The sequence below is a fragment of the Hordeum vulgare genome, chromosome 5H, assembly GCF_904849725.1.
Source record: "Hordeum vulgare subsp. vulgare chromosome 5H, MorexV3_pseudomolecules_assembly, whole genome shotgun sequence".
In the NCBI taxonomy this organism is placed as follows: Eukaryota; Viridiplantae; Streptophyta; class Magnoliopsida; order Poales; family Poaceae; genus Hordeum; species Hordeum vulgare.
The window spans coordinates 537,082,828-537,109,141 of NC_058522.1; the positions used below are offsets into that span (position 1 = coordinate 537,082,828).

Sequence of the window (26,314 nt, forward strand, 5' to 3'; positions counted from 1 at the left end):
GGAATAATTAGTTGCAGCTCAAGCAGAAGGAGCTTACTCCCTGCCATTGGGATGCCAAAGCATATGCAACATTTGTAAGTGAATGTGTTGCACTCCCCAACATCATATTGGCTTCTCCACTTCTGACCCAAGTCAATAGCTGCCCAGCGGAATGCACCAACAGATGAACAACCACCATGTAAATGTTTCTAGAGAAATATGCATTGGAATAGGAGTCAATACTATCTTCAAGGAAATTAGGATTCAACCGTCCCCACTCATACGTGAACTAATTGCCACCAACTTGTAGGTTGCTTCTATGTTGCTGACCATCTGTCACGCACTCCACGTTTGCCATTCCACTAGCATTGGGTAGTACAGCATGCTGAAAACAACTGAAGGGTTCCTCGAGTGAAAACCAATCACAACAATAAACTCGAAGAGAGACCACACATTTGAGCGGGACACAACAATCCCATAACTAAACCATGAAACCTTATGTGGCTAACTGTGTATATAAAAAATGGCTCCCCAGCGTAGCAGACATCTGAACAATACATTAAAGTCGACCATGGTCTTGGTTTGAAAGAGTATCCCGCTTATCTCATACGCGAACAAAATGGGTTGTGTTGTGCACTTTTCAAACACCATCAGAATTCTCTCATGAGATTTGGATCACTAGACCCAAAGGTGCTAGACTGAGATTCCACTTTTGGTAGCTCTAACCATAATTGCAGTGTGTGACAATTGCTTGAAAATGACGAGCACAGTAGTTTCAGGTGCACACTTTGGTGACACCTCAAGGATCCCACCAGAGAATTTGGAACATCATCAAAATGATGCATCACATAAATAATTTTAGGCCATGTGTACCTCAGTTGCGCGCCTTCATGCAAACAATCAAACGACGGACATGGGTATGGTCTCGACATACAAGAAATCAGATAATTTGTGTGTATAGCAAATGTTCCATGGCAATAAATCCACTCGATCTCTATCACATTGAAACATGCAAAGATACTAAATACCTATCATTGCATCGCTTTCAGTAGGCGTCTCCTAATGCTTTTGACCTCTGCATTATGTTTCGTGCGGTCCGGTGGATACCAAGAATCACTGAATGGCAATGAACTAGCCCAACAGTGTACCCTAGAACTTGAGGTGGCTCGTGATGTTTACTTGGGAGCTGCAACTCTTTACCAATTAGCTCACTGTCCACCCACAAGATGCCCAAGCAGCGCATGGTACTCTTGAATTCTAGATGCTCCACAGTACTATCAATTTTAACCACATATAATTTTTGAATTTCACCCACGGAGGCCACAAATTCAGATATATCATGATAGATCTTCGGTCTATCGTACAAGAGGAAACCCATGGAATGGTCAGATTGTGTATTGCTTGCAAATTGTTCAGACCAGCTAAGACTGTGCATATCTTCTCGAATATTGGCAACCATGAATATCTCAACAAGGAATTCCTATAGTTCACATAGAACCTAGATACTAGAACTTTGCTCCTCTCATAGACAATTTTTTGTAACTCCATGAAGTGGACCCATATAAGTGCAGGGGGAAACATCCATTTTTGAAATTCTGACTGAGCATTTGCCCAAGATTCTTCAGTTGCACGTGTAATAGACTCCCAACATTTCACTAAATTTTGGATGCACTATGTAGAATCCTGCAACGAAAGTGAATTGAATTGTTCCAGGTACACGGATGAAGGCCTCGGATGAGAAATCACTAGCAGGGCTCCGTCTCGAGAAAAACTTTGATCATCAATGCACTCCCAAAAGCTTGCCTGATCACGTGGGCGCCACTGTTGTAGATACTCAATGTGCCAACAGTACCAAAGTATCCCAGTAGGACATGACACAAACCAGGAACTTCCCGCTGTAGCTTCTAAATATGCCGACTGTGAATGATACACAAACGAGTACCACGACGTCGGGTGTAGCAGCTGACCTTGTTACTCGATTCCCATATCATGTTTCATGGTCATCTCCGGTGAATGGATAATGTCGATGGAGAGCGCTGCCTGCAATGATATGAACTGTGTGACCTCTGTGTAGTTGATGATGACCGCGTGCTCGGGGTGGACGGTGGTGGCGGCATCTTGGGCCTCCTCGACATTGGTGATGGCATCAACCTCGGTCGAGCCAGTCGTCGAACAGGTTGTCAGGGATAACCCCGCGGTGTAATCCGGCTTGAAGTAGGACCCAACTGGGATTTGGAGACTCATTGGCGACTCATCAGTGACCTGGTGGGCGGCTCATACATGACCCTGCAGGCGACTCAGACAAACGACAAAGGCCCAAAGTCCGGCGTGCACCCCGACATAAGGCGGTTCATAGAGAGGCCAGGAGGCCGGCTCACAAGAAAAGGCCCAAGAAGAGGAAACACTCCCTCACAAAGGAAACAAGACCCGTATTAGGATTCAAGAGAGACTAGTCCTAGTCCTACTCATAGTAGGACTCTACATGTAAATCTACCCCTTCCACCTATATAAGGAGGGGTAAGACGCTTTAAGAGGGACAGTTTCACAAGTTAGATTGAGCCATGACAGGTTCAAGTCATTAGAGATAGACATATTAGACACCCTCGAGATTAGAGGTAGCGATTCCGCACCCTTGTAATCGAGATCATCGTCGTCATCAATGAAACACAAGCATGACGTAGGCTTTTACCTCCACCGAAGGGACCGAACCTGGGTAAACTCGCGTCTCTCGATTTCAACCGACCCCTCTCGAGCCGTCACATAGCTGCGATGGCCCCATACCTAAGTCTTTGCACGAGGACATATGCCGTGATAAAACCACGACATAGATCATGGGCGTCGGGGCGATGGAGTCTAGGATGCACTATGGGGGCCAGAGAGAATATATGATGTGTGTGGCATCCCTGAGTTTTTCTTTTAGCCTTCCTTAATGTCGTGTAATGTTCTCGGACCCGTGTATTTGCGTCCTTAGCATGGCTGGTAGAGAGCGAGAGCTCTCCTTTTGCTTGTGTTTTTATTTTTCTTTTTACCTTTTTAGTCTTGTATCTCAAACCTGATATTGTGGCTTCTTTATGAGTAATGGAGCCGGGGAGCTCCTCCGTGTTGTTCTATTTTTTTAAGGATTTATGACTATTTTTTTCTTCTGTTTTTTCTTCCTTTTCTTTTCCTTTTACCTTTTCTGTTTAAATCCATGATTTTTTGCATTCGTGAAATTTTATAAAATTCCAATTTTTTTATAAAAATAAATTCATGAACATTTTTTGAAAATTGTGAACACTTTTCAAATTCACTAACATATTCCCAAATTCGTGAATAATATTCCAATCCACGAACATTATTTGGATTTGTGATTTTTTTTCAAATCGGTGATTTGCTAAATTCATGAACAATCTTGAAATCCATGAACATATTTTGAATTCGTTTTATTATTTTTTAAACCCACAAGCATTTTTTATTCATGAACTTTTTTAAATCACCAATTTTCAAATCCACAAATGTTTTCTGGATTGGCGGACACTTTTTTGATTTCACAAACATTTAATCTGCAAGCTTTTTGAATCCCTAATTTTTTTTATCAAATACACAAGCATTGTCTTGAATTTACATCCATTTGTTAAATTTCACAAACAATTTTTTAAATTCATGAATATTGTTTCAAATACGTGAACATCTTTTGAACCACAAATATTTTTCAAATGCAAGGTTTTTCTAAATTTGTGAACATTTTTTTGGAATACTTTCCATTTGATTGAGTTTATTTTTTAAATTTATCAACATTTTTCCCATGCAAGAATTTTAGGAAATGAAAATAAAACCATTGAAAATAAAAAAAGAAGGAAGTGAAAAAAGGGAACAAAAGGGGAAAGAAAGTCACCGTACGCTCCCATACTCGCTGGGAGATCCACTTCCTGGGCCAGGCCCGTGTGGCAGCCAGCGATGCGAGCGATACACAGTAGCACCCCAGCCGATCCCTTCGCCCCTCCCACGCATCTCCCGACCGCCTCCGCCCCCCGCCGCCCGCCGCCGCCCGCTCCCGGCTCCCGCCTCTCGCTGTCCGGCTGCTTCCGCGCGAGCGCGAGCTCGACCACGCCGTTCCCCTACTGCGCGCAGCAGTAGTCCCTGCCGGCATCCCCCCGTGGCCTCCACGCAGCCGCCGGGTCGCTACCGCTCTCGCTGACTCGTGCAGGCACCGCGCAGGGGCTGCTGGCCGCTGCCTACTGCTCGGCTTTGGACAGGGGAAGCCCGGAGCCGTATCCCCACAGGGTATTTTTTTAATAGTTTTTGGTAATTCCCACAGGGTAATTTCTAATTTCTAGGTTCTGAACTGATGCATGACATTCTAAATAAAGGATACATGGTGCATTGAAATTATTGATATGCGTTGGATTTACTCAAGTTGACGTACTTTGTTACCAGCTTCATTTCGTGTTGCAGAAATGGGAGATGAAAGTTTTGATGCTCTTTTGTATCCCCATACTATATTTTGTGCTCACATTTTATCCGTTTTGTTAGATTGTAACAATTGAGTTTAAATTTTATATTTACTGTCCAATCGAGTCGTATGTTATATACTTTCGATTTTTGTTATAGGCCTTTCTCTAATTCTGCTCTGCCACTGATCTCCTTCAGTTTTGATTCTTATGCGAGCATGTGAGGTATTACGGTATTTGTGACTTGAACTTGTAAAATCTTGACTTATTTGTTGTTTCTCGTGAGTGGTTGGCAGATGAATACATATGTGGGAATGTGAGTCTGCTTGCAAATAGTTCTCTACTATGTCAGAATAGAATAGTGGTACCAAGGTTTATTCATTTAGTGGTATTTTCTGTTTTGAATAGAAACTGGTTAATATGAGAGATAGGGCAATTTAACCGTTTGCACATGAAGGAAAGGGTAAAAGATCCATTACATTGGACCAAAGGGCATATCATCAAATCACCCATTCTCCCATCCGCTGAGTTTCTGATACCAAATTTGAATTTTGTTTTTATCTCCATTCAGTTTATTGCAGAGTTACTTGCTACATGATATCCTATACTAAACTAATCCAGACATTGTTTGATCTGGTTCTTCTTCCGTGCAGGCCACAGAAGATCAATCTCTGTTGAGTAAATAGGAATTTGGGCCTGTGATTCTGTGGTGCGGGTGCAGTTCCAGAACCTTGTGGGTCCAGCTGAACTCCCTATGCCCCACATTTAGTCTGCCCCTGCATGGACCGGTGCAGGATCTGGTGGCCGCGCCAGCAACATCAGTCTGAATTGGAGTCCGTCTCTGCCAGATATCTCCTTTTTGGATGGCTCTTCCCCCATGCGGGGTCACTCGACATTGTTGTCGCGGCGTTCGTCTCCGAGGGAGAGATCTTGCGGTCTTTCCCCAACCTCGACACTTTCCAGGTCGGTCATGGCAGCAAATAGTATAAATGGTGCTGTTAAATGTACTTTGCTATATTATTCCATTTATATGGAGGGTGTGACAGTGGCCAGTGTGATCCATTTTTTTATACTTACGATTATGAAGAATTTTGTTGTTTTAGGGCGAACTAACTCTCACTTAAGAAGGCAAACTTTTTGAGGTTGTTCTGCCCGTTCATTGCAGCATAATAAACTACGTTGCAGAAAAGTGTATGGCATGCCACACTTGGCAGAAGTGTAGTAGCCACTAGACCTATTTTGTTTGTTGTAAAGCATTAATTGATTTTTTTACATGATTGACTTTTAGCTGCACTGCTTGTACACTGTTAGAGTCAGTGAGATACACACTTAGCTTCTTTATTTGAAGCCCCTTCCCAATTGAAAAAATATGCTGGAGCTGTGTGCCGCTTCATGGTCAAGCAGACTGAACCAGTCCCTGAATTATTTTTGATTAACTAAGGCTTCGGTTTAGGAGTTTACCGAGTTAAAATCTTCAGGAACCAAAGGGGTACTTTTTGTAGTTATGGCCTTATCCTGGAATTACCTCACCCTGCTGGTTTGTGTTTCGCTAGTTGAAAACTTGAAATGCATTACCTAATCTAACAAGTTTGTGTCTGGTTAGCAAATGGAATGAACTCATTCGGGGACTAAATGGACATAATCTTCCTGCATGTGCCAGAGCCCAGAGGCAAGATATTAGCGGGACTTGTTGGTAGGGGATGTTTCACAAAGATTTTCGTATGACCCTCTTCCATCCCTTGAAATCTGTGGATGACGCCATTAGCTGAATCTAGTATATGTGTGTTCCATAAACTGAACAACCCATGAAGAGATAATGATCATATACATGTTATGGTCAGGCGGTTGAATTGGTTTCTTGTAACATCTCCATTGTCCTGAATGCACTTTATATGTCTGAAAGGCTCCGAATATTTGAACCAAATATTTTTATTATTCAAAACAGCCGACTTGGAAACGTTGAGGACAAATAGGCTGGATGTTTTCTGCACATCCCTACTATATGTATACAATATGATGGCTTTTCCTTTACATGTACTGATTAGTCTTTTGTGGTGGGCTATTTATAATCCTTAATCTTACATTTTACTTAGATTCTTATCGCAGCATCACATGTTTTGGTACCAAGACTGTTGTTTGATCACCGCAATCTTCCATTCAGATACTATAAAAATTAGAGACATACATTATGAGTATGCATCACATGCTTGATACCAGGACCATTGCTTGATTATGAATAACTGTTTTTAGTTGCTTTTTTATTGATGGCTGCATTGCTGAATGTTTTCTCTCTTGGTAGACTGCTATCCTTTCCTCAAATAAAACGATGCCAACAGTGCTTCAAGAATCTGCAGCATTTACCATCCTTGGGGATTGTGTTGTACATCTTCCAAGAGATTTTGAAGGCTGCTGTGTTAAGCAAAAATATCACCTGTTGCGGGCTCAAGTTGTTCAGGCAGAGCATGCTGACACAAACCAAGACAGTTCTATTGCATTGGGTGGATCATTGGGAAGCGAAGATCAAGACCAAAGTGAGAATAATGGAAAATGGGAATGTGATTGTAGTGTATTAGACGGTTTTCTGGATAAGTGCAAGAAGTCAGTAGTGAAACGTGGCGACTGGGTGCACTTCTGCTGTAAGCCTGAAAAGAGCTTGAAAAGCAATCTGAATCAAATTCCAGTGCTTCATCATTTGTATCTTGATGACCAGAAGGTTGAAATTAATCATTGCCACGTATGTAAGTCAACTCTAACTTCTGACATCCTTGTGGCAATCGTAGTTTGGATCATTTTAGTTTATTTCCTTCAGTGCTGTTCAATTGTTTTACTGTGATCAGTTACTTCAATACTATTCAATTTATGTAGGTCATACTTTATGATGTTCCTGTTGCTGGTAGAAACCATTTCTCCCTGGGCGAGGATGCACCTTATAGGATGAAGTCCCCCTTCAAAAGGCCAAATTGGATAAATAATCTGCAAAAGAAACGACCATTTCTTGATTTGGTATGTGCCTTGATGCTTTTACATGTTATTACAGTTTAATTTGAACAACTAGATAATTTGGTCTACATTTATGTTTGAAGGATCCGATTGTGTTGGCGCTTAATTGTTCAAATTCAGCTAGATTGTCAGTTGCTTGGAAAACTACTAATAACAGCTCTGCGGCTCATTTCTTGTTTGCAACTGTGTAAGCATCATCTTTTATCTATTTTCTCTGATGGACACTGTTTTCTTCTTCTTCTTTTGTCCTGACTGCTGGTTGTTTATTCAGGATTGATGCCTTAGTTCAAGTGGCACAACATTTCACAGGAATAATTTTGGCTTCAGTATCAACTATTATCTACATCTTCATTCAGCTGTTCCGAAAATGTTTGAGCCATGTCTCTGAGCACTTTATATTACAAAAGGTTTTCAGACACTCATGGAAAAACATGCATCTCCGTTGTTCCCAAATTCTTTATTGGCCGATTTTCCTCCAAGATACTTCCCTAAGGTAAACTTGGGATGCCTATGGTGCTGCTTAATTCTACCATTATAACTTAAGTTACCATTGACTAGTTATCTTTTCTAGATATGTCAAATGGTGTTGCCAAGCTCACTTGGTTTCCTTGCTTTATGATAGCTGATGACTGTATTTTATTTCATTTTGTTGGTTCATTTAACCTTGATGTAAGGAACCTTTGTGCTTCCCCAATATTAAAAGTTGAGATTAGATATATTAGCTGTTAAATAGTGATGATAAAATAAATTATTGTTAACACTAAGCTTTTATTGAGCTATCTTTGGTATATTATTTGAGTATGTTACTGCTTATACTCTTCAGCTCCTATGTGAATGTCGAATATGCACACAAAGCTGCAATCCAGAAGCATGCTTTATGGTCAAATATTATCATGGATCTTCTGATGGGTTTCATCCTTGGAGCAGCACTATTGTTGAACATGGAGACTATTTGCTCTTGGATTTTTGCTCTTCTTCACTACATGACAGATGCTGTCTTGAGATCTGGTTGTGTGTGGCTGATGGGTGTTCCAGCAGGCTTTAAGCTGAATACTGAGTTAGCAGAGCTTCTAGGCATGATTTCTTTGAATGCAATCCAAATTTATTCTACCCTTTGGTTCATGGTGGGAGGCTTCCTTAGGCATATAATTCAAGGCCTTGCATTTTCTGGAATTATTTTAGGTTTCACGGTTCCTGTTTCAATCTTCATTGACATTATCCAGCTTGCGACATTGCATGTTACCATGCTTCAGTGGTTAATCTCCTTAATATATTCAAGGCAGATTCAGACAGTGACATCATTGTGGCGTCTTTTCAGGTAAACATGTTAGTATGTTGATGGATAAATGCACCTATGATCATATGAACTTTTTGTGTTTAATTACTTTACAATATAAGAAATCTCGAAAAGAATTCATCGCACTAGAACTACATGTTGTGCATGTAAAGTTTTTGCAAAAATATGGTCATATATGTGCATCGTCCACAGAAGACAACAAATCACACTTGTAGCACAAAACATTAGTCATACATTTATGCATTTTGTACAGTGACACCATCGCCATGTTTTTATACCAAATTTCACATGTATATGTGATGAAACTGTTATTTTACTATGAACATTTTGCTTATTTAAAAAAATTATGCATGTGTACTATTTGAGTGATGGGTTCATGTGGTTTCATGAATGCACTGCACAGATTCTGCTTCCTTCACTCATATGGCATTTTTGAAGTATAAAAATAGCTTGTTTGCAACGTAAACCTGATTGTGGTGTTGAATGACTAGTGTCAGATAATTAGTTAACTAATGATGTATAGTTACCATATTTTGTTATAAATTATTACTGTAGTCAGATTGTCAGATATCTAATGTTTAGAAGAAAGTTATCGAGCCAGATCCCTTGTAGATAGAGAGTAGAAGCTAATAGGAAGTTGATTAGTCTTATGGTGGAAATCTAGCATTTAGAAATATGTTGGAGAGCCAAACTCTTTTAGAGAGACGACACAGAAGCGCTAATTATTATCCCCATAACATCTCGATCATAAACTTTGGATCATGTTCATTTCTCATCTTCTTGCTTCATTGCTGTTATTATTTTGATGAAAGTAAATGTTGTGAATTAATCAGTTGTGGCAATATAAATGAATGTTTGGCAATTAGCAACTAAACTCCCAATTTCTTTTGTTTCTTCGTTAGATTTTTTTGCTGTACATTTCTTGTAGACTTACTGATATGTGTTTGTATTATTAACAGAGGGCGCAAGTGGAATCCTCTTAGGCAGAGATTAGATAGCTATGACTACACGGTTGAACAACATGTGGTTGGTTCGCTGTTGTTTACACCAGTCTTGCTTCTTCTACCCACAGCTTCTATATTCTACATATTTTTCTCTATCTTGAGCAGCACAATCATCTGTTTGTGTATAGTGTTGGAAACTGCAATATGTATAATCCACTCTACTCCTTATGCTGCGGTAATTCTATGGGTGACAAGGAGGCAAAGATTTCCTGCTGGATTAATGTTCCTTCCTATGTCATCGTCATCTGTATCTACTGATGATGATGCTCTATCAGTTGAATATCATTCAACCAGTTTATCTGGCGAAAGGAAAACAGACGAACTCATCCATGTACATTCAGTACCACTAGTTTCAGAACTTAACTGTAACTATAACACCCTCGGTAAGTTGTCTCTTCACATTTTTATTGTATACATATTTCTTATGCTCATACCCTACTTATTTGTTGTTGTAGTATTACTATAGAAGTTAGCACTCTGTTCAATTTTTTGTTCAATCACTTTTTGTAATCATTTCCTTCTGAACATGTGTGGGCGCCAGGCCTGTTGTGTTGTTATTTTTTCTAACGCCAGCCGAGTTTTTTGTAACATAAATGATGCTAACTGCAGGACAAGTAATCGGGCCACATTACCAGAAAGTTTTCAACGGGATCGCTCTCCCCTTCTGCAAACAACTGGCACATGGAATCCTTAGGGGCACAAGGTTGCTAGTTATCTCGTTGTTTAGGTTTATTCCTTCTATGGCATTCGTGACACCATCTTCTTTTTTATGCCAGGATACCTACAACACTGCATCTGCCCTCTTCTCCACTGCCCTGGATGCATATTGGCATTAGAGAATACTGGATGCTTTGCCGTCGCGCGACCAAGTGGGGAAGGAATTAAAAGTTCTCCGCTTATGATTAACTATTAGTCGCTCAGAGAATTTTTCTTAGTTGCCACCGTTTTGTAGTGGATGTTTTGCTTTAGTTGCCTAACACAGTAACAATTGTTGGTAGTTGCCAAGATGTTGCGTCCTGGACTGCTTTTGTAGTACTGATACCATTTGGAGTTGAGGAATCGACACGTAGGGAAAATTAATGTGTTTGTTACAAGCATACAAGTTCTTCACATTCACGTAAATGCGTTGCGACCAAAATAGATGTGGTGGTGCACTCTCAGCGAGTAGGGTGGCATGACTCAGTACTTAAGTTTGGTGGTTGGTGTTATTTAGAGTTTGTTAGAACCTGTTCATGGTGGTGAAAATCTCAGATCGGTGTGATGGCCCGCTAGTAGAATTAAGGGAAATCACAGATCGGAATGTAACTTGGGATTGGAGAACGGGAACAACAGGAAAGAAATTATGGGATATGGAGAGGGTAGGTTGATAGTTCACATAATTCTCATTTCCTTCCAGGGGATGGCATCCAGCCTCTTTTAAACACACACCCACACACTTACAAGCGGGACCCCTGGTCCATAGACCACACACTACTACACCTGTCAGCTCACTCCATTGGTTCTTTATGTGGACCCCTCTAGATCACCGCCTTCGTTATTGACACACCGAAATTTATTGGTCATGAAGGCTTGACAATCAGGCTATCAATCTACCCTCTTGCATGATATATCTTTCTGATGCCTTTCAAACCCAAGTCTACGCATTTTCTCCTCCTTGAAACAAAAAAGGCAACACATTTTTCCTTGAATGTGTCGAGCCTAAACTTGTTTTACTCAGCTATAATTCGAGGAACTCTTTGTCATCTACTTTTTTTAATGGTTTTTCTCATCTACTTGGAACTCTTCATTGTATTCTCTTATCATACATACATTGGGTCAAGTATAAAATTGTATCACATATATAGGAGGTGCCCATGTATTAGAATGTGTGAGAGGAGAAGATATATGTGAAGCAGAACCAATGAAAAGAGATGGTCGTGCAGTACACTGGTAGTTTAATGCGCAACATTTCACATAATGAGTAGTGGTTGGTGCTGAGCTCGGCTTAATGGATGGCTTTGGTTTTTTTCTTCTATTTATTACGTTCTTTGGGTGGTGTCTAAGATTTTCAAATGAAGGATACTGAAACCTCACGAGTGAGAGGCGCAATAGCTCTGCAGCCGTTGCTCCCCTCGATTTTTTTTGTTTACTTTGTTCATAATTGGAGAGGTAGCACGACAACATTAGATGTATGATAAGAGGGGGAAACAAATTAATTCTCGCCATGTGCCTTTCGTCGTATTTTTTCTTTTGCCAATATCCAACAGCTTAACGTAGTAATCGTTTCAGATGTATGATAAGAGGGGGAAACAAATTAATAACATGAACACATGACTCTTCAACGCACAAGCTAGATCACTGCAGCTAGCTATTTGGTACATATCGAGAGATATTTTGCTACTTCGCTTATTTGTTCCTTCTCATGTTGTGTCACGGAAAAAAGAGTAAATAGCATAAAACTATTAGTTTACAGGCTAGGGTTTTAAAAAACAATCGGTTTTTAATTTTTTCCAGATAACTACCAAATGTGTGGTCGGCTGTTTCGACTAGCGATTTAATCGCTTTCCTGACAGAATGGGCCCACCCGTCAGGCCACGTGGCCCAGCGCGGCGCGGCGCAGCAGTTAACAGCCGTTATCCCGACCGGTCCGGTCGGAACTGGGTAATAAATAACCCTCCGGTTGGGTCGCTCGGTCCCTGCCCGCTCAGTCCCATTCTCCCACTCCCCTGCTCTCCCCTTCTCCCACTCCCCTGCTCGAGTACAAGCTCGCCGCCGCTGGCCGTCTCCGAGGTCTGCTGCCGTTGACCTCCTTCCCGCCATGACTTCCTGGAATAACGAGGAAACGAGCTTCGACGAGGATTGCGAGGCCATCAACATGGACATGGGAATTTTTGTAAGTTTATTCCTTGCCACCTAAGGTTAGGGTTAGAGTTAAATGCTAGGCTAATGCCATGGATCTTGCATAGTTTAGGGTTATTGTTATGTCTGTAATATGGATCTTGATTAGGTAGGGTGGGTGTTGGTTGTAGGATTGAGTTAACTTAGGGTTCATCTTTGTACAGTGTAGGGTTGTTGCTGATTTGAGAATTTATGTAGTGTTTAGGGTTAATACACAGCTCAAATATATTGTGCTTTTGAGTGGTGATTGAAACCAGTGTTGTTGGTGTTTTTTTAGTTGCAGGAGGAACCATGCACCATTGTGGAGACCGTTTTCTGTGGCCAACTTGAGCTTTTTGAACCCAAATGCATTATGCACCACATGAGGCCTCTTAAGTGTGTGGATTTTGAAGGCACTTTAACAGGAAGGCATTTCTATGGCTGCCCAGTCTAGGTATGATTCAACAGTTTAAGTGCAACTTCCAAATTGTAACTTGTATTATTGTGGTTATGTAATTAATTCTTAGAAAATTCTAAGCTAATCATCATAGTGAAATAACTTATATTATTTATAAATGCAGGAAAATGGTGTGAATTGTGGTGTTGTAGAGTGGGTTGATGGGCCTTGGCCTCCTGTTCTTCACATATGTCTGTCCAAGCTATGGGTAATGTTCCATGAGTGGAGCTATGGAAGGACACTTGACAAGGAGCAGTTTGAGAAGCAGTTGGCCAAGCTTAAGGCTGAAAATGACAAGCTTTCCATGGAGTACATCAAGCTTGTTGAAGATGTATCCAAGATGTTTGATTGGCAGGATGGTATGGTGGACAAGAAGGTGTATCAGAAACAGGTGGAGGAAGAAGACTTTGTGAAGAAGAAGAAGGAGGTAGAGGAGAAAGCTAGGTTGGAGGTGTAGATGGAAAAGCTTAAACTTGCAAAGGAGAAGAGGTGCATTTTTCACAGACAATCTAACATTATCAGGAACACTAGGAAGGCTATGAAGGATGTTGAGGTTGATAGAGATCTTCTTAAGAAGGAGAAGGAAAAGCTAGAGCAAGTTGTTGTTGAGATGCTGAAAGATGGGTATGTCAGCAAGGAGAAATTAGAGCAAATCAAGGACATCCTTGAGTCATGAAGTGGTGTGAAATGGTGGTGAAGTACATCCAAGGCCTATATAAATGTGGCCTAACTGTCTCAAATGATTATATGGGGTGTACATTTTGGGGGAATGTGAAGTTAACCTAGGGTTTGTCATTGCATTTGAACTTTAGTGTCTTGTGTAAGAACCATATTTGTTATGTTCTTAAGTATGTTGTAACGGATCTCCAATGCTATGGTATTAAGTGTTTTAATGGATCTTCTATGCTATGGTTTTTAGTAAGTTCTATCATTAATCTTCTATGTTATCTAGAGTGGTATTGGGCTTAGTGGGTCACTAGTCTGTGAGCAAATGAAAATCCCCTAGGCCTACAAAAACCCAACCCCTCCACCACTGTCAATAAAAAAACCACCCACCCCGACCACCCTTTCACAGTCACTCCAATAGCCGCCACCCATATCAAACCCTAGATATGGATTCTGACATGGGAGATGTCACCGAGGAAGAGGAGAGGCCGTGGAGTTGAGGCCTCCACGAGCACATTAGAGGAGGAGGAGGAGGAGGAGGCACATGCAGAGGGCACAGGAGGCCGCCCAAGATAAACATGAGCTTGAGTATAACCGCCGGCTCTCCCATAAGGTGCTGGAGAAATGCAATGATGAAGAGCTTGAACTTGTTTTCCCTCGTGGCAAGGGAATGAGCTTCATGCAGATCATTAGTTGGGCGAGGAGAAGAGCAGTCATGGCTGCTCATCCAGCTACTAGGGCTAAGTGGGTGATACGTATCCAACGTATCTACTTTTCCAAACTCTTTTGCCCTTGTTTTGGACTCTAATTTGCATGATTTGAATGGAAGTAACTCGGACTGACGTTGTTTTCAGTTGCCTTCGTGTTATTTTTGTGCAGAAATAAAAGTTCTCGGATTAACCTAAAAATTTACGAAGAATATTTCTGGAATTAATAAAAAATACCGGCGAAAGAATCTACCGGAGGGGGCCAACCCCAGGCCACAAGCCTGCAGGGCGCGACCCCCTAGGCCGCGCCCCTCGCTTGTGGGGCCCCTGTTGCTCCACCGACCTCGTTTCCACTCCTATATATTCCTATCCGGGGAGAAAAAAAATCAGAGAGAAGAGTTCATTGCGTTTTATGATACAGAGCCGCCGCTACCTCCTGTTCTTCCTCGGGAGGGCAGATCTGGAGTCTGATTTGGGCTCCGGAGAGGGGCAATCGATGCCGTCATCATCACCAACCATCCTTCATCACCAATTTCATGATGCTCTCCATCGTTTGTGAGTAATTCCATCGTAGGCTTGGTGGACGGCGATGGGTTGGATGAGATCTATCATGTAATCGACTTAGTTTTGTTAGGGTTTGATCCCTAATATCCATTATGTTACGAGATTGATGTTGCTATGACTTTGCTATGCTTAATGCTTGTCACTAGGGATGGAGTGCCATGATTTCAGATCTGAACCTATTATGTTTTCATGAATATATATGTGTTCTTGATCCTATCTTGCAAGTTATAGACACCTATTACGAGTTATGATCCGCATCCCCCAGGTTGACAATAACTGGGATTCTTTCCGGTGATTAACGTAGTTTGAAGAGTTCATGTATTCACTAATTGTTAATGCTTTGGTCCGGTTCTCTATTAAAAGAAGGCCTTAATATTCCTTAGTTTCCATTAGGACCCCGCTGCCACAAGAGGGTAGGACAAAAGATGTCATGCAATTTCTTTTCCATAAGCACGTATGACTATATATGGAATACATGCCTACATTACATTGATGAATTGGAGCTAGTTCTGTATCACCCTATGTTATGACTATTACATGATGAATGTCATCCGACATAATTATCCCTCACTGATCCATTGCCTACAAACTTTTCACATATTGATCTTTGCTAAGTTAATTTTCCGTTGCTTTTGCTACAATCACTACAAAACTGCTACTGTTACATTGGCCACCGTTACCGTTAGTTCCATACTACTTTGCTGCAGATATTAAGTCATTCAGGTGTGGTTGAATTGACAACTCAGCTGTTAATACTCAAGAATATTCTTTGGCTCCCCTTGAGTCGAATCAATAAATTTGGGTTGAATACTCTACCCTCGAAAACTGTTGCCATCCCCTATACTTGTGGGTTATCAAGACCTTTTTCTGGCGCCGTTGCCGGGGAGCATAGATTTATTCTCTGAGTCACTTGGAATTGATATCTATTGATCACAATGAAGAATCCGAAGGATGCTAAAACCAAGATCTACCCCTCAACTACCAGGGCAGGTAAGGAACTACCATCTAGTTCTACACTTGATTCACCGTCTGTTATGAGTAAATTTGTGACACCACCACCTGCTACTGAATCTGATATGTCGCAAGTAATTGACGATGCTACTTCTGCTATGCATGATGCTTATGATGATACTTTGCTTGATACTACTGTGCCACTTGGTGAATTTCTTGATGAACAAATTGCTAGAGTGAATGCTGAAACTGATAATATTGCTGAATCTGATGAAACTGAACACTATGATTCACCTGCTAGACCTAGCTCTTCTAGATATGAATTGCCTAATATACCTGAGGGTTATGTTATGGAAGGGGAAGTAGCTAGGGACTTTCTTGCTTGTAAGGATAGAGATGATCTTAAGAAATTGCTATGCAAGTGGAAGGAAAAATCTTTGAATGCTAGAATGCAATATGATCCCAAGTTTGCTACTTCACCTATTTGTGTTACTGATAAGAATTATGAATTCTCTGTCGATCCTGAGTTAATTACTTTGGTAGAATCTGATCGTTTTCATGGTTATAAATCGGAAACTATTGTGGCACACCTCACTAAATTGAATGATATAGCCACCCTATTTACTCATGAGGAAAAAATTCGTTATTACTATATTCTTAAGCTGTTTCTGTTCTCATTAAAGGGTGATGGTAAGATATGGTTTAATTCTCTTGCTCCTGGTTATGTGCGTAGTCCCTAGGATATGATTTACTACTTCTCTGAAAAATATTTTATTGCCCATAAGAAACAAGCTGCCTTGCAAGAAATATTTAATTTTGTGCAAATTGAAGAAGAGAGTCTCCCACAAGCTTGGGGGAGGCTTACCCGGTTACTTAATGCTTTTCCTGTCACCCTCTCAAGAAAAATGAAATACTTGATATCTTTTATAATGGACTAACCGATGCTTCTAGGGACCACCTAGATAGTTGTGCTGGTTGAATAATATATTGAGCAATGATAATGATTGGACTATTCCCTAACCACCTCCAAAACCAACCCCGAAGAAAAGAGGTATTCTATTCCTTAGTTATGAAGATATGCAAGATGCAAAGAAATCTATGAAAGAAAAAGGTATTAAAGCTGAAGATGTTAAGAATCTACCACCTATTGAAGAAATACATGGTCTTGATAACCCGACACATGTAGTAGAGGTAAATTCTCTTTGTAGATTTGATGGAGGTGACATTCCCTATAATAAATATTCTAGCCAATGCTTGGATGAATTTCATAATTTTCTTGTTAAACAAGAAAATTTCAATGCTTATGTTAGTAGACAATTGAAGCACAATGCTTACACGCTTGATCGCTTGGGTGATTATATGAGTAGAACTGTCAATGATCTTAGGCTTATTAGTAAACATGCTTCCATGGTAACTACCCAAGTAGAACAGGTACTTAAGGCACAAAATGATTTGCTCAATGAGATGATTAGCAAGAACAATGATCATTCTGTTAGAGTTGTGACTAGGGGTGGTAGAATGACTCATGAACCTTTGTATCCTGAGGGACATTCTAAGATAATTGAGCAAGATTCTCAGAGAGTTAATATTGACGTACCTGGTCCTTCTAATAAAAATAAAAATAATGATGATAGGACTTTGCATGCTGCTAGTGAACCTGATATAGAGTCACATGAAAGCGCAAATGACATCTCTATTTCTGATGCTGAGACATAATCTGGTAATGAACATGAACCTAGTGATAATATTAATGATGATGTTCATGTCAATGCTCAACCTAGTAATGACAATGATGTGGAGATTGAACCTGTTGTTGATCTTGATAACCCACAACCTAAGAATAAGAGATACGATAAAAGAGATTTTGTTGCTAGGAAGCATGGTAGAGAAAGAGAACCATGGGTTCAAAAACCCATGCCATTTCCTCCTAAACCATCCAAGAAAAAGGATGATGAGGATTTTGAGCACTTTGCTGAAATGCCGAGACCTTTTTTCTTACATATGCGCTTAACTGATATTCTAAAAATGTCTCCTTATGCTAAGTACATGAAAGATATTGTTACTAATAAAAGAAAGATACTTGAAGCTGAGATCTCCACCATGCTTGCTAATTACACTTTTAAGGGTGGAATACCAAAGAAATGAGGAGATCCCGGGGTACCTACTATACCATGCTCTATTAAAGGAAATTATGTTAAAACTGCTTTATGTGACCTTGGAGTTGGTGTAAGTGTTATGACGTTCTCTTTATATCGTAGACTTGACTTGAATAAGTTGACACCTACTAAAATCTCTCTGCAAATGGCTGATAAATCAGCTACTTTACCTATCAGTATTTGTGAGGATGTGCCTGTTGTGGTTGCAAACATTACTATCCTAATGGACTTTGTTATTCTTGATATTCCCGAGGACGACAGTTTGTCGATCATCCTTGGTAGACCCTTTCTGAATACTTTATGGGCTGTTATTGATCGCAACAAAGGCAATGTCACTTTTCATGTTAATGGTAATGAGCATACTGTACACTTTCTGAAGAAACAATCTCAAGTTCATAGCATCAACTCCATTGAAAAAATTCCGACATTCATTATTGGAGACTTTGAATTCCCTCTTCCTACCGCCAAAAAGAGATATGATATACTTATTGTTGGGGACATGCATATCCCGATTGAGGTAACCTAGTGTTATTCGAAAGTTCTCCGGTTCCATGTCATTCGAAAAACGTTTGTCAATAAGACTTGATTAACCTTATTGATGGATTCTTTTTGACGGGCATGAGATGGATGAATTTAGAAAGCACAACCTTCTGTACCCAACTTTTACTTTCTATTCCTTAGTCTCAATTTAGTAAATAGTTAGTATGTGACAGCCCGATGCCGACGTTCCAGAAGGTTCCCCCTTTATTCCGTTTTCGTCGTGTGTCTATTTTTATTTGTTGCATCATCATCGCATCATGCACATCATCTGCATTGCATCGGCATCTTCGTTGCCGCCAGTTTTCAAAACTTGCATCCGCTAGTAGTTGCCGGTTCTCGTTGTTGTCCGTTCTGAGTCCGGCGGCACACGCACGCGTCCGCGGCACCGTCGAAACCCTGTTTTTAAAGTGTGCATAAAACTTTCTCCGATTGGGCTGGAATTTGTCGTGCGGTATTATTTATTTATAGCTAGGCCGCGTGCTGAATTTCGTCGGGATCGGAGACCGTCTGGTACCCGAACGGTCGACCGTAGCGGCACCGTATTCGGGCTACCGTCGGACGTGTGTCGGTGTTTTAAAATTCGTGCCGCGCCGTCCGTTCTCCCTATCGTCTCCGGATATCCACTCTACACGGCCACGTAACCGTTCCCGCGTTCGGAATCGTCCGAATCCGACCCCGCGGTTGGATCCGGAACGCGATTCCGGCGAGCCCGGGTCAGGCCCGCCCGAAGCCCATCTGGGCCTGAGCGCCGCCGCGCCTCCCTGCCTCCCGAAGCGTGTCGCCGCCGTCGCATCCCCACGCCGCCCCTCGCCCTAGCGCGCCGCCTCGCTGCCCCCTCGGCCTCCGCGCTGTCCCCGGCCGCCTCCCGCCGCCGGCCGTACCCCGGTCGCCGGAGCGAGCTGCTGCTGCAGCCAGCCGGACCGCGGCCAGGTCCTGCAGCAGCTCGAAGTGCCGCCCCGCCGTCGTTTGCCGCCATGGTCGCCCGCAGCTCCCCCCCAACGGCCGGATCCCGCCGCCTTCGGTCCTCCCGTGGTGTCGAGCCCTGCCGGGAACCGCCAGCCGACGCGGTCTACGTGCGTGGCCGGCTCCCTGCTCGCGCACGAGGAGCACGACGCTCCGTCGCCGTCCTGGGCCTCCCCCGCGGAGCGGCCCAGCAGTAACTGCCACGTGGCCCAGGAGCCTCCCGCGGCCCAGCGCGTCCCCAGGCCCAGGAGTCCCTCGGCCTCCAGCTCCCTCCAAGCCGGCCCATCTCCAGGCAGGCCCGAGGTGAGCAACTCCGTTTCCCCTCGCCCACAGCGCCTTTTATTTATCTTGCGCTCAATGCCATGTGTAGATTTGGCCCGTTAGCCTTTTTCTTATTTTTGCGATATAATTAAAATTTCAGAGATATACGTATATTAAAACGTTCGTAGTTTTTAATCCGTAAGTCGGATCGCGATGAATTATATATGTATTTGGTGTAGAATTTCGCCTAGTATCCGTTTTCGTAACTTGCATATTTGTTTGACGTGATGTAGCGTGCCATATGCCTAGAAACGTGTGCTGTCTTTATTGTTTCGTCCCGTAGATATTTTTTCGCGCGTGCCCGGACTGCCCGTATACCGTAGACTAAATGTTCATGCTTTAGGGACCATTATTCCATGTATTTTAGTGCAGTCATTGGTATTTTTACGTGTAGGGATTTGCCGCTAGTGTATTTTCCCGTATATAGGTTATTTTCCCGCATTTTCGTGTGGTATTATTTTGTTGCGCAACCCCACATATCTTATATGTTTTCGGGGTAGAAAAATCCATGGGATTTTTCTGTACAATTAGTTTTAGCTTTTGAGTAAGTTAGTTCGCGCGATATTTAGCCGCGATGCCCTTTTGTTTATTTCGTAGGATTTATTCCGTGCCTCGTTTGAATTAGTTGTCAACTAGGGAGTTGATCTTGGATGTTTTGTTTATCCCCTGCTATTTCTGGTTGCAATAGAAATGCATGTTTAGGTGTTGTTTGCTTGCTCTCAAGTTGCTAGAAATAGTGCTGTTTTAGAGGAGCTGAAATATTTCTAAGTCTGGAATCTGTTATATTTTGTTGCTGTCTTGTCTTGCTTGAATCTTGTGATCTGTAGCTCTTTTGAGGTTGGTCCAATGGAGTTAGTTGTACCCCTTGTGTTTCTCTGGCATGTTGTAAAGTTTCATGCCATTTGGAGTCCCGTAGCTATAGGTTTTGCTGCTGTCAATATTGCTTCAGATCGAAAACTGCACTTTCATGAGGTGCAATTTTTACTAAGTCTGAAATAGTGTGTGGGAAGCCATTTTGTGACTTCTTTCCCTAGTGTTCCTTGCTGCCATGCTAGTTGTTGTGAGTTGTTTGTAGTAGTGCTTCTTGCCCTCTTCCGTGCCATGCCTTGCTTGAGCATATCGGAGTTGTGTAGCCGTAGTTGTGGGGCGTAGAAAATGGTATGTGACTGAATTTGGTAGATTGTAGTGATTTCTTGTTTTGCCCGTAGTTTTTGAACCGTAGCTCCGGTTTGATCGTGTCCTACATGAATCTAGCTTAGAATCTCGTGTAGTTTCCTTTTCTCTTGCTGGTGGTATGTTTTTGAAGTGCTCGTAGCCGTCGTTGCACACATATTGCATTCATGCCATCATATCTTGCGGTGCTTGTAACTTTTGATCCGTAGCTCCGTTGGAGATGTTCTTTATGTGTAGATTGCTTGTCTCGACGCGTAGAATCATGTGAACCCATTTGTTTTGCTGTATAACAACTAATTAAATGTGTTAATTCAGATCTGGACAGAATTGTAAATTAACATGTGAGGTCGTGTCGGAGATGCTATATGTCGTTTCCGACCTCATTTATAATGTCTAGATAGGTAGTTTAATTTCCACTTCACCTCTTGCATGTTTTACAACATTAATATTGCCGTGTAAATGACCGGGAGTGAACTAAATAATTAAATGTGGAGTTTCGTCAATATGCATCTCGTGGCTTATTGACTTCACTTAACGTGTAGTGTTTGATTGTGTGAATTTTCATGCCGTGACTTGCATGTATTCAGCTGCTCATGCATCATATGTGTTGTGCATCGTGTGGTGAATTCCGTGTGTTGATTTGTGTTTCCGGTTTGCTTCGTCTCGATAGAGTTCCGAAGCGTGTCGGATGTGAGGACCCGCTCGACTATGTCGGTTCGTCTACTTCACGGAGGCATTCTTCTTCCAAGCGGGATCTCAGGCAAGATGATCATTTCCCCAGATACCATTACTATCATTTCCATGCTAGTTTTACCGTCTCTATCGTTATGTCTCATTGCCTACCACATGTTAAATATCAGCCTCTCAACAATGCCATGAAACCTTCAACCTGTTCGACCTAGCAAACCACTGATTGGCTATGTTACTGCTTGTTTAACCCTGTTGATAGCGTTGCTAGTTGCAGGTGCAGTTGCTTCCATGTGAAAACATGGGTTCCTTGTTATATCACCATATTAAATGCTATTTAATTTAATGCACCTATATACTTGGTAAAAGGTGGAAGGCTCGGCCTTTCTAGCCTGGTGTTTTGTTCCACCTTTGCCCCCTTAGTTTCGGCTACCGGTGTTATGTTCCATAATCGAGCGCTCCTAACACGATCGGGGTTGTTATGGGGACCCCCTTGATAATTCGTTTTAGATTAAAGCTGGTCTGGCAAGGCCCAACATTGGTACTACATTTGCCCAACATAATAATTCTGTTAAATTGAATTGCATAGGGAGTTAGCGCTACCCGAGGAGAAATTCTACATAATACAGGGGGGCCAGTGCTGTTGGTGCTGGTCCAAAACTAGAGCCGTTTGCGGGGCCAACCCGGGGCAACTCGGGAGATTTCTATCAGGCCACCGTACGCTGTGCTTATCCGTCGTGTCCTGAGAACGAGACACGCGGCTCCTATCGGGATCGTCGACACGCCGGGCGGCCTTGCTGGATTAGTTTTACCTTAGACGAGATATCTTGTGCATCGGGATTCCAGTGATACTTTGGGTAATCTCAGAGTTGAGGTTTTCCACTAGGGAATCCGACGAGATCACGAGCTTCGTGATTGAGGATTTCTATGCGGCTTGTGGTAATTTGTGATGGACTAGTTGGAGCACCCCTGCAGGGTTAAATCTTTTCGGAAAGCCGTGGCCGCGGTTATGTGGCAACGTGGGAGCTTTGTTTAACACTGGTTCTAGATAACTTGAATTTTATTTAATTAAAATATGCCAACTGTGTGCGTAACCGTGACAGTCTCTTTCGAGAGTTCTTTCTCTGATCGAGGACACGGTGGGGTTATGTCTGGCGTAGGTAGGTGTTCAAGATCATTCATTTGATCGTCAGTAGTTCACGTCCGTTATGAGTAGATCTTTCCCCTCTTATTTCTTGTACTCGTAAGTTAGCCACCAAATATATGCTTAGTCGCTGCTGCAACCTCACCACTTAACCATGCCTCACCCATTAAGCTTTGCTAGTCTTGATACCTTTGGAAATGAGATTGCTGAGTCCCCTGTGGCTCACAGATTACTACAACACCAGTTGCAGGTATATGTAGAGGTTACTTGACGCGAGCGCGTTGATTGTTCATTTGGAGTTGCTTCTTCTTCTTCTTCTACTTCATCGATCTAGGATGGGTTCCAGGCCGGAAGCCTGGGATAGCAAGGATGGACGTCGTTCTTGTTTTGTCGTTTGTTTTCGTCCGTAGTCGGACCCTGCTCTTACTCTTGATGGTTATGTAATGTAGTGATGTGACTCTGATGTAGCTTGTGGCGAGTGTAAGCCAACTCTCTATATATCTCATCCTTTCAGTACATGTACTTGTAACGATATCCATTCTTGCGACACGACGAGATGCGCTTCTATCCCTGACGAGACCCTCGTGCCAAATTGAGGATAGGGTCGCATCTTGGGCGTGATAAGTTGGTATCAGAGCCGTACCTACCTAGGAGCCCCCTTGATTGATCGAACTTGGCCGAGCCGAGTCTAGTGAAAAAATACTTTGAGTCTACTTATATATCGGAGAGTAGGATTCTTTTTTCTCCTCTTCTATGCTCTCGTGAGGAATCTTGACGTAATAATTTATTATACTCCTCTTCTCACTCAATTTTTTTAGTTTCACGCGGATATTCTTGGGATCTATATGATGCCGATGTGACGGAGTTCTGTCTTGGTGCCTCCTATCTGCTTAAGTTTCAGGGGAGTTGAGCTCCAGGGGATTCTTGAGCACATCGTTATCATTCAGATTTCTTAGTATTTCAGAATGAAGGATGTTTGTAATTGCTTCAATACTAGTAGTAGCGAGATAACCCCGATGTCCCCAGTACTGGTGCAGATTGTTCGGGAGTACTGCCATACTTTGTATCGTTGTGATCACGAGGGTCTGTAGTAGATGAAGGTCCGAGATTCTGGTTGTGTGTTGACGGATGTGATACAGGTGATGGGTTAGTATAGGAGTTGTGTGTTATTACTCCTTGTATCCGTGTACCAGATTGCATGACCAGATATTTCGGGAATTCATAGGTGGGAATTCAAGTAGTTACTTATAGGACAATCTTCCAACAAATGCATGATGTTAGGTTGGGGTTCGACATCTAGTGGATTCGTTTGTTCACGGTCGACTTACAGCGGTACACGTTGTGTCTTAAAGAGTCCTTGTAGCTTGCTACGACTCGGGGATACTTCGTATGTCGGGTGCACTGCCTTGCACTTGATGGCTAATGTAAATCGAGCCCGTGCGATCCTGTCCACGAAAATATCGAACGAAATCTTTCTCATGAGTTTGTTCTGGCTAATTGCAAGCCGCACCCTTTGTTTTGTTGGAATATGGTAATTCAGTTGCTTCGATGTCAAGTGGTGATTTCAGATCTTTCCAAGAGGTGTTCTCATATTTTTATGTGAGAATGCAAATCCTGTTGCTCAATCAGTTGTCTTATCAATTTTTGTCAACCGGAGTCGCCATATCAATTCTTTTTCAACCGGTGTGTTTCTCTCCAAGTGGATTCAATCCTCTCCAATTTTTGCAAGATCATTCTCTCATCTTATTCCGGAGTTCATCTCATCCGTCCCAAGTTGTCTTTGTTTTCCCCCGCCCTCCCGCCCTTTTTCTTCAGTGATTGGATTTCATCCAACTGCATTTCATTTCAGTGATGCTTCCGCCATCTCTTCTTTCTTTCGTAACCGGTGATTCATCGTGAAGATTCTCAGGAGCTTCGTGTCATATTCGTTCATTCTTGTCATCCTTACTGGTGAATTTAATTCAGCTATCCGTGTTCATCATATCCTTTTCATCCTTGTAAATTCTTCCTATGTTGGAGATTCTTATCAACATATCCTGTTATTCATTCATCTTTTTCTATCAGGTGTGTTGAAGATATCTCGGAGTTTCTTGTTTCAGATCTTTAATTATTTCGAGGTGCTCAACCTCATCTAGTTCTCTTCATACCGGTGCAATATCCCTCTTTCTAGCAATCTTTTCAACGGTGGTTTCTTTGAGTGGGCCCATAACCCACAGGTTTTTCCCAGGATCTTTCCTGACTCTTTTAATTCTTTCCTGGAGATCTCTAATTCTTTCAACTAGGACGTAAGTATGATTTCCATCAGTCATATTACTTCTTCAAGATCTATTTGAATTAATTCTCATAGTTGGCTCAACATTTCATTCTTCTTTATTCCGGAGTGTCTCATTAATTCTTGGTGTGTTCCTCGTCATCATTCTCAGCTTGCTATTCGAAGGAGTGTTTCTATCAAATCTTGCTCCATTCTTGTGAAGATTGTCATCTCAGCTTGGTGTCATCATCTTATTTATTCCAATCTTGAGTAATCCCTTTTCTTGCTATTCGGTGCATTTCTAAGTTGTTTTTATTTCTCGTTCCTCCGAAGGCCATCATTTTAGAAGATTCTTCGTTCTCAGCTTTCAGCTTTCATCCTCAAATCTTCCTAATTGTTGCCTCTTCGTTCGTCTCTCGATTATCCGGTGCCTTGTTCAAGTTTTCTCTCAGGTGGCTTATGATCTCTTCATTCTCTTGTATCTCCATTAATTCGTGGTGTTCCCATGTAATTATGAATTCTTACCGGTGCTTCCTTCAATTTTTGCCTCAAGTGGTGCTTTTCTCTCTGTTTCTCCAAGATTCATTTCTAGTAGAATAAGTGATATGCTAAATCCGTTGCTTGTCATCAGTTTAACTTGATGAAGGATGAGCATAACATAATTCTTATTCTTGTTCTTCCTTCTTCCAAGAGATTTCAATTATTCTTCCGGAGTGGCTCATGATATCAATTCTTTTCTCAGGTGCTTATCTTTCTTTTCCGGAGGTCCAAGTTCTATCAAGTTTCTCTCCGTGAGGCTTCATCTAAATCTTGGCAAGGCCATAATCTTATTCTTTTCTACCTTCATATCGTTGCATCATTCATACGGAGGTCCTTCATGGTGGTTCATCAAGGTTTCAATCCATTCTCAAGTGTTCTTCAAGATTCTTGCTGGAGTACCTCAAGTATTCTTTCTCTTGCATCTCCAGTGCATTTGTTCTTCTGTTATCCTTTGAGGTGGTATATAGCATTCTTGTTAGTGTAGGAGCCTTGAAGAGACTTCCATTCAAGAATGAGATAATTAAACCCACCAATTTTATGATCATGAGATATTTTCAACCCAGGATTTCTTCATTGAGCTATCTTGGTTTGGATTTCACCTAAAGCTTTTCCTATGGATTGTGCTGTC

At 41.9% G+C, this 26,314-nt stretch overlaps 1 protein-coding gene across 1 annotated transcript; it reads left to right on the forward strand.

Moving 5' to 3' along the window:
• The first annotated feature begins 4,020 nt into the window (after positions 1-4,020).
• Positions 4,021-10,807, forward strand: LOC123452483 (phosphatidylinositol N-acetylglucosaminyltransferase subunit GPI1). The gene is made up of 10 exons (XM_045129137.1): positions 4,021-4,242; positions 5,063-5,372; positions 6,709-7,143; positions 7,275-7,412; positions 7,493-7,596; positions 7,681-7,902; positions 8,233-8,727; positions 9,666-10,093; positions 10,320-10,413; positions 10,487-10,807. The coding sequence occupies exons 2-10, from the start codon at positions 5,190-5,192 to the stop codon at positions 10,593-10,595; spliced, it is 2,208 nt and encodes a 735-aa protein (XP_044985072.1). The 5' UTR covers positions 4,021-4,242; positions 5,063-5,189; the 3' UTR covers positions 10,596-10,807.
• The last annotated feature ends 15,507 nt before the right edge of the window (positions 10,808-26,314 follow it).

What these genes read in the sequence shown, in the direction of transcription:
- LOC123452483 (XM_045129137.1), top strand. Translation starts at nt 5,190, where the DNA reads ATGGACCGGTGCAGGATCTGGTGGCCGCGCCAGCAACATCAGTCTGAA. An exon ending in CCAACCTCGACACTTTCCAG is followed by an intron (nt 5,373 to 6,708) that starts GTCGGTCATGGC and finishes CTCTCTTGGTAG; the next exon opens with ACTGCTATCCTTTCCTCAAA. An exon ending in GGAATCCTTAGGGGCACAAG is followed by an intron (nt 10,414 to 10,486) that starts GTTGCTAGTTAT and finishes TTTTTATGCCAG; the next exon opens with GATACCTACAACACTGCATC.